Source organism: Fundulus heteroclitus, chromosome 19 (assembly GCF_011125445.2).
Source record: "Fundulus heteroclitus isolate FHET01 chromosome 19, MU-UCD_Fhet_4.1, whole genome shotgun sequence".
NCBI lineage: Eukaryota > Metazoa > Chordata > Actinopteri > Cyprinodontiformes > Fundulidae > Fundulus > Fundulus heteroclitus.
This window is the reverse complement of record NC_046379.1, coordinates 1,495,230-1,512,933: the sequence shown is the minus strand read 5'-3', so window position 1 is coordinate 1,512,933 and position 17,704 is coordinate 1,495,230. Positions and strand designations below refer to the sequence as shown.

Genomic DNA, 17,704 nt, shown 5'->3' with positions numbered 1-17,704 from the left:
GATTAGCACCTTTATATTTACAGCTACGTCTTAGCGACACCATTAATGTAAATAACAGGAGAAACGCAGTCACAAGGAGGAAACCAAATGGAAATATAGTAATGGAAAATAACCAAAGAAAAATTTATTAATTAATTAATTAAAAGGAAATAATAAATAACAAGAATGACAAGCAAAATGGAAGACGTTCACAATATTTTTTAATGAAGAAAACAAAATAATCAAATTAAATATTCTAATAAAATTCTGACATTTTGTACTATATACCATATATGTATGTACTTTATTGTATTCCATATACTATACTTTATAAAACCTTATTTGACTTGTATTTTTAATTATATTTAATTTGATGGCTACCAAACTGTCTCTTTTGTCCTGGTGAAGCCTTGGAGTGTTCACATATAGATCCATTTTATCTTCAGAGATGCATCTTTTCACCTGACAGGCAACAACACATGTATTTGGATGAAGGAAATGATCGTCTGTTTTTTAAGATGTCATCTAACAGTTGGAGCTACTAGAAATAGGATGATCAGAGATGATCAGAGAAAAGGCTTTTCATCATTTTCCACTTGTGGCTCCCTGTCAGAATTGTAACAAATATAATAAAATCTGCATGTTGTGTATTCATAACTGTGTAGTTTTCTTACCTTGTGTATACGGCCTTGAATTTCAAGCAGTATATAGTCTCCATTTTATGTAGTTTTTTTTTTAAATCGCCATCATTTAACTGTATCTGTGTGCTTCTGTTTGCAATTTGCTGCCCATACACTTGATTTTGCATATTGATAACTAAACAAAAAAAATCTATTCTAATAGGATGGAAGGTACATAAAATGGGACTCAGAATTTTTTTCAAACTTCCAAACGTTACACTTTTTGTTGTAGCTGCAGTACTATCCTTATTTAAAGTGTTTTATTTTTCTTAATGCATCGGACTGAAGTTAAATTTAATTGCAGAAAGCAATAGAGCGCCATGTTTTTGGAGGTGACATCATTTAGGGTCTCAGTCACTGCTGCACTGGTTTGCCCACCAGATGAAGCCCTGCGTCAGATTTTTGCAGTGGGGTGTGAACGTCCGTGGGGCGCGTCATGCTGGAAACAAACACCAAAATAAAGATCGCGTGTTGGCTCCAGGTTCTCCGTTTCTTCCCCGACGCCCCCTGGTGGACAACAGAGATATGGCAAAAATACGAGCAGCTCCGGACGGAACCATTCAAGACGCCAGCAGGAAACACACTGCGAGTTTAAATTAATTTATAAGTAAAATCCTACCAGCTTTTAGGAACACAAATAAAAATATATCGACGTGTTTAGGTTAAATAAATAACCCCGTGTTTGTGTAATGCCCGCGCTGCCCCCCGCATCCCGGGGCGGAAGTGGTTCGGTCCGGTAGTGAAGGCGAAGCTGAAAAAAAAGAACGGTTTGTTTTCAAGGAGAGGAAGGAGGCCGGCCGCCGCTGCGTCGTTTAAAGCCCACAAACGGTTACAGCTGCCCCAAGCGCTCGCTGCTCTCCCAGGTCGCCATGGCTCTGTGCGGCGGTGTCGGAGCCATGGCTTTACCCAGCGAGCTCATCGTCCACATCTTCTCCTTTCTGTCCGACCGGGACAAGCTGCGGGCCTCGGCGGTCTGCTCCCGCTGGAGGGAGTGCCTCTTCTACCCCGCGCTGTGGACCGAGCTCAAGCTGCGGGTCGGCGACGGCCGCAACGGCGCCGACGAGACGCCCAAGCTGGAGTTCCTCATGCGGAAGTTCGGCTCCTTCGTGCGGGAGCTGCAGCTGGAGCTGGCGCCGGTGGAAGGGAACCTCAGCCCGCTGAGCAACGAGCCGCCGGCCGCCGGGATGGAGCAGCCGGCCGGCGGGCAGGAGGGCGACCCGCAGCGGCTGTCGGAGCGGTGGAGGGACGCCATGGCCACCTACCTGGACCAGGTCCTGTGTGTGTTCACCAGCATCCGGAACAACAGGTGAGTCCCGGGCCAGAGGCCTGCGCTGCGGGCGGGGAGCGACCCCCGGAAAGCAGCGGACATGTTGGAGCGGAAGGTCCGCAGCTCGGGCTGTAAACAAACCGGCTGCGGGAGTTACGTAACCGGGTCCGGTCTGCGGAGGACCGCGAAGTCTGCCTCCGCTGGGCAGCTCCTGGTTCTGGGGAACCCTGGTTCTAGGAGAACCGGGACCGGGACCGGTCCAGTGCTTTGGGCTAACCCGGCCTGGATTAGGCTGCGCTGTCCTAAACGTGCAGCTTTTCTCGCGTTGCCTCATATTCCTCCGCCAAATAACACTAATAGTGGCACTATTGTTATTTTATTAACGCAGCATTAATTTAACGTTTAATGGAAATTAGATCAAAAGTTTTAGCCTTTATTTCCTTTTTGATGTAAAACCATCAAAGAACCGGAAGCACTTTTTTTCCTCGTTCATTTGTACAAACTGACTCTGGATCATCAGGTCAGAATAGAATCAAATAGAAATAGCCTCTATTGTCCCTCAGTTGGTGAATCGAGGTGTGCAGCAGCAAAGTGAAGCTAAACTGACGCATGCAGATCCACAAAGGGAGCAGATAAAACTAAGAATATTAGAAGACTGCAGAATACTGTACAGTTAGTACAATGTTTTAGTGGTAAGTTAGTAAAATAGCTTTATGAAAAGAATGAAATGTGCAGCTGAGTGGGTGATTTTAGGAAATATGCAGAACACACCATCACTGACAGGCTGTTTACACGAGTAGCAGAGACGTAAACATTTACTGGGTCTGTTGGGCCCAAAAGGCCTCATTAATGCATCTCTTCTGTTCATTACTTTACTTTAGTCATTACAGGTTATTTGAAATCTAATTTAGAGTTTATGAAAACATTAAATAGCTGATTATGAAGGTCCTTCTTACATTAACTATTGAATCCCAGATTACCTTTTGCCCCTTTGTTAGTTTCTGAGGAGTAAAGATCTCTGGAGCGGGGAAGGAAATGATTCTGTAGCGTTTAAATACTGAGACACCTGGAAATGCAGAGATAGGAGATAAACATTCATATTCACTCCTGAATGGTCATGTGGGACATATTTGTAATGACATGATAACCACCTTGCTGTCCACTTTGAACAGACCTCTCATATAGCATTAGGTGTTTTAAGACTATCTTATCTTATCTTATCTTGTTGTTAATCAGCATAATAAAGCAAATTATGTGTAATATTTCTATTAATATACATTTCAAAGGGAGTTTTGGAAACTCCACAAATACAACCAGGGTTTGAAACATTGTGCTGTATCCTTAGGATTCTGTTTTATTGGTCTATTTTCCATTTAGCACCAATTCACATCATGTCATCATCATCAAGGTTCTTTCCAAAGTCAGACTCCATCAGATCCTCCAGGTTGGTGAGAAAGTTTCCTCTCTAAGGAAACCCAGCAGGTTGCATCAAGTCTCTCCAAGCAGCATTCACTCCTCCTGAAAGAGCGTAGAGCCACAGTGGACAGTCGTCTGCATTGTTGATGGCTTTGCAGCAATCCTTTATGTTGTCGGACAGGTTCTATTAATAAGATTTGTTGATTCTAGAGGATTTGGTGTATCAGGCCTGAGTGTGGCTGGAGAAACTGAGCTGGGTTTCCAAAACCAATGTGAGCTCAGAAGCTCACATTGATCCAGGAGTACTTTCTATGTTAGATGGTAATAGAGGATGATCTGCCTCCCCTGATGATGTCACAGCTAACAGAACGCCAGACCAGGTGTACCTTCTATGAAGAGAAAAATGACAGAGAACAAAAAGTTAAAAGCTGAAATAATAACAATACAGATTGGAGAGCGGTAGGAGAATTCAGCAGAGTGAGAGAAATAGACCCTGATGTCCTCCAGCAGCCTAAGCCTATAGCAGCATAACTATAGAGGTAGCTCAGGGTAACATGAGCCACTCTGACTAGAAGCTTTGTCACAAAGGAAAGTTTAAAGATTAGTCTTAAAAGTAGACGGGGTGTCTGCCTCACGGACCAAAACTGGGAGTTGGTTCCACAGGAGAGGAGCCTGATAGCTAAAGGATCTGCCTCCCATTCTACTTTTAGAGACTCTAGGAACCACCAGCAGACCTGCAGTCTGAGAGCGAAGTGCTCTGTTAGGAACATACGGGGTAATCAGAGCTCTGATATATGATGGAGCTTGATTATTAAGGGCTTTATACGTTAGAAGAAGAATTTTAAATTCTATTCTTGATTTAACAGGAAGCCAATGAAGGGAAGCTAAAATTGGAGAAATATGATCCCTCTTGTTGATTTTCATCAGAACTCTTGCTGCAGCATTTTGGATCAGCTGAAGGCTTCAAACTGCATTTTCTGATCCGTGCGTTTTAGGTTTCATAACCAGAGATAATCTACATCCTTTGAAACCAGTGAAGTCGCTGTTTCAGTGAAGCTGTGAGTCAGACACCAGCTTCTGCTGCGTGCTTCCTCGCTGTAGCGCTGACAGCAGGCCTGCATCCGCAGACATTTTTAATTCATCAGCAGTCCTGCCGCTGCTCGGCGGGTCACTGAAAGCGTTTCTGTGTGTTTTCGGTGTCGGTGTGAGGTCAGGGGCCGGTCTGAACACCAGAGGACACAAAGCAGCGCTGCAGAGACCCTTTGTTGCCTCTGAGCCGCTGATATCAGCACAAACACACACATCTACACCTTATGTGCAGATTAGATTGATCTGCTGTTACAAACTGTCACTTATGACCACAGCTGAGCAGCGTATGATAATTATCATCATAAAGAAGCTCCGTTCTGCAGAAATGTTCCTTTTGATGGCCGATGCCTTCTCCTATGTTCCCCTTTAGGCGCCGTAGTGCTTTCTAGCACCGACGCGGCTCCCATTCAGCGGCTTTTACTTTGTCTAAGTTGTGCTAACGTCTGGTCGGCTCTACGCACGTGTTTCTAATCGTTTCTCTCCGTTTAGCAGTTTCTGTTTTAGGCGTGAGCGTTGATCATCACTGCACTTTTAAAATGCCAGCAGCCCGTACTGATGCGGCTTTTATCTGAACCGTGAAAAGATTACTGGATGTTATTCTTCTGCGGTTCTATTTAAAGTATGGCTTTATCGTGGAGCTTTGTGATCAAACACGTTTGTCTTAACGAGGCATCAATCAGGCTTTTCCTGCCTGTTTTTCTCTGACCTGCACAGTCTGAATTAGAATAAAAAATGCTAATTAGTCAAAGAGCTGTAATGCATTAAGGAGAAAACTGAGCTGCAGGTCCTTTTAATGGAGGTACCAGCCTTTAATCCACCAGGAAGCGAAGGAAGTACATTATCATGTCCATTTACTTATTAGAGCATCTGCCCTGGCCTTAATCAGTTTTATTAAACTAAGGAAACAGCCTTATAGTTCAGGTCATTAGTCGATGCCTTTATGGTGCAAAACCTCTGGAAATACTTAGTTTTAATAGGTGATCTGATTCATTTTAATAAATGGGGAGAAAACCAGATGCTAGGGCTGGGCCATATGGCTTAAAAATAAATGTATATGTAATTATACCAATTCTGATTAATACATTTTTTCAAATATTGTTTCCCGTCCTTTTCACAAAAAAGATTTAAGAAATTAATTTAATCATAATAAAGCTATTTACAAGCATAAATCAAGTGGAGCACTATGGCGAAAGCTGTTTGCTCCACTTGTAAAAGCAAAATCTGTCGAGCTCTATCTGGCATTGAGATATCAATTCCTATTGCCATAGTGCTAGACAGGACACTGGGGGAAAAAAAAAAAAAAAAAAAAAAAAAAAGAAGAAATGATTTTAAAAACTTGCTTTTATGTCAAGTATTGCATCTGGGAGTTGATCTGAATTCAAGTGAAACTAAATCCAAGCTGAGAAACAAGATGGCCGCCCTGCTGTTATTAATGAAAATATAACTAAATGTTTACTGCTGGTGGTTTTAACAGTGAGCTGAGAATTTAATTCACTCCACTTGTTTAACTTCAAACTAACTTTAAAAAAGTAAATTAATAGATTAAAGTTCCTGGTCTAATGGTGAAAAAAAAGTTTCCTCTTTGCAATATTTTGACATTTTTCTAAACATATTCAGCATTGCTGCTGTTCTCTTCATGGAAGCCCAGTGAGTTTATTGGTAAATTAAAGTCCTGTTTAAACTGTAACTTTTAATTAATGGATTAAATGGATTTGTGGCCCAGCCGTACGTCTGAATTTGACTTGTTGGTGAGAGGCGAGCGAGGAAACGAAGCGCTCCGATCTGTGGTCTGTCGGTCGACATCCTGTAATCCTGACAGCCTCTTCGCTGGTTTCACTTTAGAGAAAACAAAAGCCGAGGCGGCAGCTGTTGCTCAGGAAGTGGCTGCTTTCATCACGATGCACGCTTCGCTGCGTGGGACGTCTGATTACGAGGCGAGCGCGCGGCCCTGGTCCTGCAGAGTCAGTTCACTTTAATTTAAAACATGACTGCAGCACAGAGGGCCCAACAAAATCAGACAGAAGAATAAAAATCACTGCAATAAAACCCAATTATCAGTGTAATGAAGTAAAAGGCCGTCCCTGAAGTCTGGGAGAGGGAAGCAGGAAGTGCTGGGAGCTCAGCTGATTAATTTCAGGTAGCAGGATATGAAGCGATGGTCAGTGACGCATCCTGCTGTTGGTAAAGGAAACAATCTGAGGTGTCCCTCTGGACTGGAACCAGACCGGCGGTCCGCTGCCGTTGTTGACAGAACAAACCCGGCTGTAAACGATACCGAGTCACGGTGTTTTCCCATCAACATGACGGTTTCTGGTCTCCTTCTTCTTCTCCTGCAGAAACCTGCAGAGGCTGAGTCTGTACGGAGACACCTTCATCCTGCAGCAGGAGGGACTGTCGGACGGCTCCAACCTGCACCAGATCCACCAGGGGGACAAGAAGATCAACGAGTAAGAAAGCCTGGCAGCTGTGTTCCTGTTCAGTTGGTGGAATCGGCTCAGATCTGCTGCTGGTCTGAATGTTTCCATCAAAACGTAACAATCCAGGCCCATAATTATCAGCACACCTCATGATTCAGCTGTCCTTCACATCGAGGTGGAGGAATTCTGATGCATTCCTCTTTCCAGCGTTGCTTCGGCTCATTGGGGTTTCTGCACAGCTGAGTTCTGGACTTTGACTAGACCGCCACAACACCAGGGTTCTTCTCGTTTTCAGTCCTTCTTCATTAGCCCCAGTACCTTTACATCTAAACAGAGAGCTAATATGGGGGGGGGGGCTTCACTGTTCACTAGCTAACTGAGCTGCCAGCTGATTGTTTTCCTGCGTTGATTCGTCCCGCAGCAGAACGGAGGAACACCAACAGCGTTAGCTTATGTCAGACTTTTCAGGTTGCTCTCCGACATCATTGCAGCGTTAGCTTGTAGCGTTAGCATATAGCATCGTGCAGCATTTGGTGTTTTCCTGTAGGGAAAGTTTTATCAGAGCGTCTCGTGTTCTTCTGGCTGAACTGGACAGGTTAACAGACTTCAGGCTTCCAGCAGCGTCTGCAGGGAGGGTCAGCGTTCAGGTTGGGTGTCTCTGTTATTGTGAACGGGTCAGTTTATAGTGATCCAGACACAAATTAACACCTTTGTTTAATTATTTTATTTATTGATCATTGATTCTTTGGGGGTATCGATTATCTTGATGACCCTAGTTGGGACGTCTACGCCACAGGATATCTGCACTGCAAAAACGGATCTAAAAATAAGTAAAATGTTCTTAAAATTAGTGTCTTTATCCTTGATTTGAGCAGGTAAATAATATTATCTGCCAATGGAATGAGTATTTTTACCCCTAAAATAAGATATTTAGACATCCTGCACTTGAAATAAGATGATGAAGATGACTTGTTCCTATTTTAAGTGCAAACATCTTATTCCATTGGCAAATCATCTTATTTACCTGCTCAAATCAAGGACAACTACATTCATTTTAAAGAATATTTTACTTATTTCTAGTTCCATTTTTGCAGTGTGCAGCTGTCTGAAATGGTTTCTACGTGTGAGGCTCTCTCTTTGTAGGGTGATGGACTTCAGTTAGTCTCTCTACAGTCGTTGCTGTTGTCTTTGTGTTTCTACACACCTGTATACTCACTGTGATGAAGTCAGTGGATGTTGAAGCTGGGAATCTACTGGATGAAGGAAGCGATCGCTCCAACCTGTTCTTTCAGAAAAACGGGGTGTTTGCAGAACGGGTCAGAACGTTTTGCAGGTTCAGTCGGGTCGAAGCAACGCGGCTAACTAGCTTCTTGGTTCGTCTCCACAGAATCCAGCAGTTGTTCATGGAGCTGCTGTCCAACAGCCGGCAGCTGCGGTGGCTGTCCTGCAGCTTCATGCTGGGCCTGGTGACGCCCTGCTCCTTGGCCTGCCTGTCCAACCCTTCAGCTGAGACGCTGCAACACCTCAGTTTGCTCGACCACCAGCTCGGTCTGTATTTGTTTCTGATCCATGGGTGAGGAACAGCTGCAGCGTTTTTAACCCTTTAACCTTCCTCCTCAGGCCCCCTCATCTCCCCGTCAGAGCTGGATCGGCTTTCCAACCTTCACTCCTTAGCTCTGGATTTCTCTGACTTCACGCCCGAGCTCTGTGGTTTGCTGGCATCTCCACGACGAGCTCCGCTCCATCGCCTCTCCCTGCTGCTGAACGGCGCCGCCCTGGAGTTCAAACCGCTGGAGGACACGGCCAAAGAGGAGGACTGGAAGGCGCTGGTAAGCTAGCGGCGCCGTAGCTGTAGCTCTGTAGACCCAAAGCGACGCTAACGAGGCTTCCCTCATCCTCCCCAGGTACGCGTCAGCGCCAACCTGCGAGTGTACATAATGGCTCTGGAGGTGGACAGCTCAGAGCTCCTCAGGGTCCTAAAGCCCAGCCTGCCTCTAGAGCGCCTCCACCTGGACAGTTACAGCACGCTGGTGAACGACGCCACCCTGGAGCTCATCTCCCAGCAGTACAACAAAACCCTCACCCACTTCCTGCTGCTCAGGGACGGCCCCGGCTTCCCCGACCTCAGCGTCAACCGCAACGAGGACCCCCTGGTCCTGCTGGCGTGGAGGTGCACCCAGCTGGCGGTCCTGGTGATACACGGTGAGTTCAAGGACCGCATCATGGCCCGTGTTCCTCAGCAACGCAGCCGCAGCTGTGGAAAAAGCTGCTTTAAACTGCAGCACTTTATTTTCAATATTTCAACTATTTTAAGGTTATTGAACATCAAGAAAGGAGGCTTTTAGGTTAAAAATTATAACCGGCACTCGTCGGCCACTTTATCAGGTACACTCCTGACCAAAATGTTTCCAGTGTTGAGTCTACGCCACGAAGGATTAAGGCAGTTCTGAAGGCAAAAGGAGTCCAACCCGATACTGACAAGGTGTTCCTAATAAAGTGGCCGGTGAGTGTAGAATGATTGATAGGAATGAATAAAAGATAAAGCCATCCATTATTGGCTCTGGTGTTTACAGTGTTACGGGTTTAATCAGGGGTTTAACCCTTTAAGGCCTCAGCCTCAAAAGCTCCGCCTGGATATTTTTGATTATTTTAACAGTAGAAAGGCCATTAAATGTAAATAATGTTTGCCCATTTACCTACAACAACAACTTGAACTTTCAAGATCCACCATTTTCTACAATTCAGTCTATTAAGTTTTATCAGTTTCATCGGTTTAAAAAGAAAAAGCAACAGAAATTTTTTTAGTGATCAAAAAGACACAATAGATGTACACAACAAAAGACTTTTGCGTTCTGACTGAGATTTTTAGACAGCATTGAAAATATGTAAAACACAAATTTAAGAATCCTTGTTAGGAAAGTGAAGAAACGTTCAAAAACAGAAAACTATGTGTCGGCGTTTTCTTTGCTCCTCCAGCAATCTCAGTTTTGACGGTACAGCCAGTAGCTGCACAGTTTTTTCCACGACTATCTGCACCGGAAGGAGGGCTGGCTTCCCTCCACCGTAAAATTACCGTAATAACTCGACATTGGCTATAAAGCGCAATCTCTCTCCTTTCAGAAACCTTTCAGATTGTGCAAAGTATTGTGAAATTATGGTACCGCAAAACAAGTAAAAACGTGTCTTATAGGATTAAACACTGATGGACGTTAATGTTTTCTGACCATTACACCGAAATATGACTAAAACATCCGTTAAACAAGATGTCCGTTAGCTGCTAACGCTACTAGCTTACAAGCTACGCTAACCAAAGTTACAGTTTGTTTAAACATAACGTTCGTTCGATGATGCCATGAGCGTTTAGAACATGAACAGCAAACATTAATGGTGATTAATGGCATTTTGAGGAACTTAGGAGAAAGATATTAAATTAATTGCTACGTGACCAGGAGGTGCTCCCAAAATAACCTCCGGTCGTCCGTTCCTTTAAAGCATCCCTCCATCTTATTGCCAATTCAACTCTAATTATTTCCGGAGAAATAATTGCATGAATTAAAAATCAAGTGTTCTAATGGTTGTTGATGTTTAAATTAGCAAATCAATCTTTAAATATTATTTTCTGAAATACCATTTTGTCTAACTCGGAGTTGCACTGTGAATGAAAATGTAGTTATAAATGAGTTAAGCTAATTTAACTACATTCCAGATACTCTGAATTAAAGATCCTGGTTGAACTCTAAAAAAAATCATTAAATCATTTTCATGGTGATGATTTTCACCCATTTTTCTCTCTTTGTTCTCGTGTGTACATAGTTTCTTTAATCTTGATTTAGCCTAGTAGCTTTAATGGAGTTTCACTGGCCTAGTAGAGAACAGTAGTTGGCTGAAATATTTAGACTCAAAGCTGAATTATTTCTGTTCATAATTTCTTATCTGTGAAGAGTTGTCACTGATTTATTCCACATGTTAGCAGAGTTTGTTAGAGAGAACTCGAATTTTTCACCTGTTGTCCTGATATCCAAACCAAATGGGGCTGATATTCACAGGACGATGTCTGCCAGTCTGAGGTTATTTGATTAAATATTAAAGCACCTAAAAGCATTTCATTGCACATTTCTAAAGCCAGTTTGGCTTCATCAGACCCTCCTTGGTAAATGCAGGATATTGTTGCGTGTTGGAAGTGTCTGCAGCTCCTTCACTGTTGATGTCATTGTCAACATCTTTGTGATTTTCACTGGGCCTCTGCATTCATAATGCTGTGAAATCTTTTCATAGCCTTCTCCTGTCTGCCACCTTCATACAGTGAGATCACGTTGGTCCTCTGCACACAATGGCTTCAGTCAAAGGATGCAAATGTCAGGGAAATCCTGCAGAGAGCTGAGCTCAGATCTGGTTCATCAGTCGCTGCTGTGATGGCAGGTGTGACCCTAACAGGACTGATCCAATAAAAAGGAGCGTGGACTGACCTTAAATAGACACATTTATCCACAGACACTGTTTCATACACCAATATGCAAGTTGGTAGGCAACTTGGAACAAACTGCCTTGCCCAAGGGCACATTTGCATGTAGCGAGAACTGGAATCAAAGATTTAATTTTTGGAAAATCTGGATTTTATTTTGCCAAGGAAAAGCAGCAACGCTGAAAATATGTTTAGGAAAATATATTGTCAAAATATTGTAAAGAGGAAACTTTACAATATTATTATAAGGTTGGACGAGGAACTTTAACTAAAAGTAAATGAGTAAATTAATTTAAAGTTACAGGAGTGAAGTGAAGCCTGTTCTTTGTTCATTGTGTAATAAAACCAGCGAACATTTAGTTATATTTTCATTAACAACGGCGGGGCGGCCATCTTGTTTTACAGCTTGTATTTAGTTGCATTTGAATTCAGGTTTAACTCCCAGACTCTTCCCACCCTGCTCACTTCCTGGTGATGTCAGAACCAAACCTGTTCTGGTTTCAATGATTAGAAGCAAGTTTTTAAAACAATTTCTTTTTGTGAAATGAAAAGGAGGGGAAAAAAATTGATTACCGTATATGTCTGATCATAAGGCGCACTAAATATTCTCCCCAGGTGTGTAATATCTCTCCTCCACGTCCACAGCTCTCTATCGTCTCTGTGGGAGGACACAGTAGCTGGATTACAATGCCCTGTTTCTGACATAAGGCCAAAATAAACTTTATAATAAATTAACTTACTAGGTTTATTGTTGCTAGCGCGTACTCCAGGCTGCCTTACATGAAAGCACTTCTAGTTTAGACTTTACAGTCAGGCAGTCTGTAGACAGCTCAGGGGTCCTTCGTTGTTAACCAAAGTCATATTTACACATTTTAACAGATTTATGATCGCACTGTACCATAAAATCAGTCAGTAAGCACAACGGTGATCATATATAAGGCGCACTATTCATTTTGGAGAAAATAAAGGATTTTTAAATGCACCTTATAGTCCTAAAAGTACAATAATCTGATATAATACCATCTGAGATTTAATTTTTAAGCCATACCGCCCCGCCTAGAGAGCCTTGGAGCTGAAGTCGTGCAGAATCCCTGCCTGCAGCGATCCTGTCTGACGAAGCCGGCGCTTCCTGTCTCTCTCACCAGGTTACACGGTGTGGTCCCACAACCTGGTGGCCATCTCCCGCCTGCGCGGCTCCAGCCTGCGCGTCCTCACCGTCTCAGAGGAGAGCATCGACTTCGACCCGGACCAGTCGCTGTACGTGGAGGGAGACCCCGTCCACAACCTGGTGAAGGAGGTGTCGCTGGGCCTCGGCCGCGTCTGGCACCCCTGCCTGGACTCCTCCGTGGTTCTGTCCGAGCCGACCCAACACTTCCACCGCGAGCTGCGCTCCTTCAGCGCCGGCATGTAGGCCGGCCGGGGGGGGCGGCGCCGGCTGACCGGACCAGACCTGGTGGGAGAACGGCAGACCGAGTAAAACCATGCAGATCTCAGATTTACAGGATTGGCTTTATTTTAGTTTTTATTCCATCAGGTTTCTTCTTCTTTTGTTTGTTTTTTTTATTTAGAACTCGGCACAAATCTGCCTGTTACAACCAGATATTTAAGGAGTCTGCTGAGAGCTGGTCTGGTCTGACCCGGCCCGGTCTGGTCTGGTCTCGGTCCAGGAGCCTCTGTGTGGACAGTGTAACTCTGATTCCTGTGTTTCTTTGCTCCCCCCCCCCCTGTGTGTGGTCTGTTCCCCGCCCGTAAAGGCTTGGTGTGTTTAACGCAGACGTCCAGACGGAACCGGCAGGTTGAGCGACGGTCCTCCGGCAGCAGGGCGGGCGGCTCTGTTGCTCTTCATCGTGTTATTTTGCTGTTTTTAACGTCTAAAGGTCATTGATTTGGGGTTCTGAGCTGCTGATGGTGTAATGGAGACTTCTGTTACTCTTCCCGGTGAGCCCCCCCCCCCTCCCAGCGGATGTCAGAACCAAAGCTGTTCTGGTTTCATCCGATTAGAAACCTTTTGGTCCCGTCAGAAGATGCTGAAGCTCTGCGTCGTGATGGAGGGAAGGTGTGATTTGTTTCCCTCGCCGTCCCGAAGCAAGGCAGCCGCAGCGGCGCTGCTTCTGGAGCAGAATGTAAAAACCAGTCTGAGCTTCATGCGTCACAACCGAGAGTCCTTCCTTTATTTTTTTATTTGAGCTACAGCACAATGAGGCTTGGGTTGTGTCCCCTCAGGAAGGCTTTTAGCATCACTGAAACAATCACTTTCCCTCTCCTCTTACGTCACAGTGGCCTTGGAAACAGCTCCACTCTCCCGTTTGAATCCTTCTAGATGTCGTCGCCTGTCTCGCCATCTGACTGAGCCCTCCGACCCGCCTCGGCCCGAGGGCCACAGAACCTGATCATACATTTGTTTTCAACGATTAAGGTTGGCTGAAGCTAAAGGAGGCGCGTTACGGCCCAGACGGCTTCAGCTCAGGCTGCAGGGATCCGTAGTTTCTGAACCACGTTCTCTTCCCTCCCAGCACTTTACCGGCCGCAGAGAGAGTCGGTCCCTGCAACCGGGCCCGCCGCGTTGACTGGACCTCGATGGTTTAACCTCGATAATCTGCAGCAGCCTCCGTTTTTTGTTTTTTTTTTATCTCCAGAGAAACCGCCCTGTGGTACCGAGAGGTTCTGTTTCAGCGCTGAAAACTTCCCAGAGCTCAGCTTCTGAGATCTGCTGAGCAAAAACGCTCCGGTGTCTTTGTTTTTAGTCGACCTCTGGTTAGTAGAAAGCTGATCTTTTTTTTTACTGGCTTCACTTCCTGTTGTGTTTCTGGTCTGGTTTCCTCAGACTGGAGGGTTAGTAAAAGAACCGTGAGGGTAAAACGGCACCGATAAGTACCGACAGAGCAGACTGCGCCTGTCGGAGGCACCGGGTCGGTTCTGGGTCACAAAGTATTCAGAAAGCTACGATGAGGACCAGGCCTGGAGACGGCGGTCCCTCTGTGTGCCGAGCCTTTGGGAGGTTCTGGAGTCTCGCTGAGTCCAAAGCCCGGTTCTGCGGCTTTGGACTCGATGTTTGCTGTTCGTTTGCTTTTAGGGAAGCAGTGATGCAAACTGCTGCAGCTGCTCTGCTGTGTGCCTGTAATGTTGGATTTTAATAATGGTTCTGGTGAATTTTCTCGTGCATCCAGTAGACGTGTTTTATTTGACGCATGCCTGTAGAAGACCTGCGTGTGTTTGATGAAGAGGGACTAACTGGTGCCGCGGCGTGAGACGGGGACGCTCTCAGGGTGCAGGATGGAAACTGAAACCGTCTCAGGCCTCCTGCTTGTTTGTGTGAATTATTACGGAGCCTCCGCATCCGCTTCTCTTCTGCTGACCCGTTGGAAGCTGCCAAAGTCTGAGAGCACAGAGCCAGTATTGCTTCCTTGTGGCGTTTCCCTCGTTCTCCTGCAGCCTCGCCTGCTTCTCTGAGGGGAACGAACCAAAGCGCGGCCGTGAGTGAAGGCGTTGCCTCGGATCGGTACTCAGGGTCTGTGAAATGTGTCACCAGAACATCAGAGCATCCGCCCGATGTTCTGAGCCGTGAAACACAAGTAGCGCAGAGTTGGCTCCCAGATGGAGGACTCTGCTCGTCTCCGGATGCTTCCAGAGGTTCCTCGGCTCGGCTCGGCTCGGCTCGGCTCGGCTCGGCCCGGCTCGGCTCGGCCCGGCTCGGCTCGGCCCGTCCGCCGCGTCCTCCCCGCTTCCGTCTGAAGCTGTAAACTGATTTTGCTGCTAGAACATTCCAGGTGGAGGCGGGGTTGCTCCTGCATCCTGCCATCTCTACAAACAGAGGTTTATTTTTTTTACCCAGAGGTGTGCGTGTGTGCAGAGGTCGGGTCGTGCAGCAGGCGCGGCGCCGCTCGGCGGTGATGCCGCCGCGGGTCACCGGTACGTTAAACGTCACAAACCTCTCCCTCCATTAAATCAGCGAGTTTTACTTTTTGAAGCAGACGGCTTCCAGCACACAGCCTGATGTTCTGGAGGCGCGCGTTAAACTGTGATCCACCCTGTAAGCAGCTGCATCCACTCAGCAGCCGTGAGATCATCACCAGCGGCTCCTGCAGCCGACTCTCTGCTCTCTGCACACGTTGTTCTTTCCCGGTGAAACCCGGACAGATGTCAGGCGGTCCCACCAGGACCGGAACCACAGAGCTGGCCTCTAACTCCCTCCATCGCAGAGACCTGTCTGTCTGTTGGACCAGAGGAGAACCCGGGGAGGTTTCCTAGAACCAAAGCAGCAGGCGGTCAGGTTTTTAACCCTGACACTCATTCATTCATCGTCTCTCTCTCTCTCTCTCTCCATCATCGCTTCTTTTCCGTCAGCGTGGGTCTGGATGAGCTTGCAGAGAGCTGGACTCGTGCAGGAATGTAAATCTGAAAGACGGGATGTGCTGCCAGTTTGTGATGGAGATCTCAGCATCGCTCCATGCTGTCGTGGTGATGGGTTGTTCCTGCTGCCATGCAGACGTGTTTTAAAGCTCCTCCGTGTTAAAGGAGCCGACAGACCTTCATTCTCAGCGGACGTGCAGATGTTCCCGCTCAGATGTGTTTCTGGCTGCTAAACAAAGTCCTCCTTGTTTACGGTGGAGAGCCAAACGTCCTGATTAGCCAGGCAGGCCAGTCCAGCCTCGCAACTATGCAAGAGGAATGCATATAATCCAAACGCTTCATTTTTCTGTTTTTTTATATTTGCTTTTTCATTCTCTCACCGTCACAGTGCAGAACCAGACGATGTGAACGAGCGAGAACGTGCAGAGACAACTTGGCCTTATTATGATGATGGTGATGATTTGTGAGATCTTGTAATCATTTTAGTCTGAAGATCTTTTGAATTGTGGCCCGGCAGCAGCGGCGGCGGTGACAGCGGGTCCCCCTTGGTCTCCGTGAGACCGGCTAGACGGCCCCCGGTTATATCGTGGTACGAATGTTGTGCATTTGTTTAAAATCAGGACAGTTTGCAATAACAGCAGTTTTACAAGTGGCCACAAAGGGGCACGAGCAGTGCTGACGGCGCCCGGCTGCGTCTTTAGAAAACCATAGAGGAAGAAATAGAAACTATATAAAGAGATGAATATATATAAAGTCACACAGCGCATATTTGTAACGGTATCGACGTTACCACGTTACGGTGTCCGACTCTTATGCAACACTTGTCCGGGTTCAGTTTCTGAACATGAAGTTTATTGTAAAACCACACAGACTGTAAATCAGACGCCATGTCGTTGTGTTCTTTGTTTTTATTTTTACAGAAATGGTTTTACGTTGTTGCTGAAAGCTGAGTGTGATGTTCCCGTGTGACTGTTTGCTGATGTAAGCGCTGGGTTTTGCATCCTCCTGCCAGCAGGGATGCAGACTTCCCCCAAAACCCACAGCTGGGTGGACCTCCCCACCAGACTCACTGATTCCTCTGAGATCTGCACCCAGCGGAGGAGGCAGCAGCTTCCTGACAGCTGCAGCTGATTTCAAATCTGCCCAGCTGTGTTTTTGGGAGCAGTCTGCAGGAAAAGGTCTGTTACCTCTGTAGAGGAGGAGATTTTACAGAAAATGGTGTTGATTCATGTTCCTGTTGGAGCGATGAGAGGGAGGGCAGCGTGGAAACCTCCACAGAGAACCGAGGGGTCGACCTGCCAACTGTTGATTGGAAATGATGCTGAATGAATGCTTCTCTTCTTTTAGTCAGTGAATAAAAAACATTAAAAAGCCGCTTCGCTCTGTTGTCTTTTACTTTTAACCCTCAATAAAAGTGCAAAAGCTTCAGGATTTCAGTTTCTTTTGTCTGCAGGTTTGATTCTGTAGCTGCTTCACAGAACAGATGGATGGTGTCCAGAAATGAAGATAATCCAGTCAGACCGCCTCATTAAGCCCACCTGTTACCTCAGCCAATCAGACGAGACCTTCAGGATGGATGGTGCCAGCCGGGCCGGTCTCAGGGCTTCAGAACCGGCTTATCTACGGGGATTTTCACCCACAACCTTCTGGCATGTTTACAGAGAACTCTGAGAAAGAAACTGTGCTGTGAGCTGAGAATGGACCGACTGGTTCCAGAAGTTCTGCAGAACAACATCTGGAGCGTTGCAGCAGAAAACAATTCCTGACAGACCCACCAGAACCAGACAACGGGTTGGAGAATGTTGTCTGGTCCGATGAGTCTGATGGTCGGGTCAGATTCTGGTGGAACCAGCATGAAACATGGATCCTGCCTTGTAGTGACGGTTCAGGCTGGTGGAGGTGGTGTCCTGGTGGGGGGGGGGCTTCCCCAGCATACTTTGGGTCCCTCAGTACCACCTGAGCATCATTTAACCCCCACAGAGTCCCTGAGTGTTGCTACTGACCTCCGTCATGTCGATATGGACCAAAATGTTTCTGACATGTT

At 46.1% G+C, this 17,704-nt stretch overlaps 1 protein-coding gene across 1 annotated transcript; it reads left to right on the top strand.

The window, feature by feature from the left end:
* Nucleotides 1-1,069: 1,069 nt before the first annotated feature.
* On the top strand, nucleotides 1,070-17,035 carry LOC105921376 (F-box only protein 33). Its single transcript, XM_012857086.3, has 6 exons — nucleotides 1,070-1,965; nucleotides 6,768-6,878; nucleotides 8,236-8,396; nucleotides 8,469-8,677; nucleotides 8,753-9,050; nucleotides 12,456-17,035. The coding sequence occupies exons 1-6, from the start codon at nucleotides 1,529-1,531 to the stop codon at nucleotides 12,719-12,721; spliced, it is 1,482 nt and encodes a 493-aa protein (XP_012712540.1). The 5' UTR covers nucleotides 1,070-1,528; the 3' UTR covers nucleotides 12,722-17,035.
* The last annotated feature ends 669 nt before the right edge of the window (nucleotides 17,036-17,704 follow it).

Excerpts from the sequence above, each read along its gene's own strand:
- LOC105921376 (XM_012857086.3), top strand. The coding sequence starts at position 1,529 with ATGGCTCTGTGCGGCGGTGTCGGAGCCATGGCTTTACCCAGCGAGCTC. Across the intron at positions 8,397-8,468 it reads TTTGCTCGACCACCAGCTCG|GCCCCCTCATCTCCCCGTCA; the intron begins GTCTGTATTTGT and ends CTTCCTCCTCAG. Across the intron at positions 8,678-8,752 it reads AGGAGGACTGGAAGGCGCTG|GTACGCGTCAGCGCCAACCT; the intron begins GTAAGCTAGCGG and ends CATCCTCCCCAG.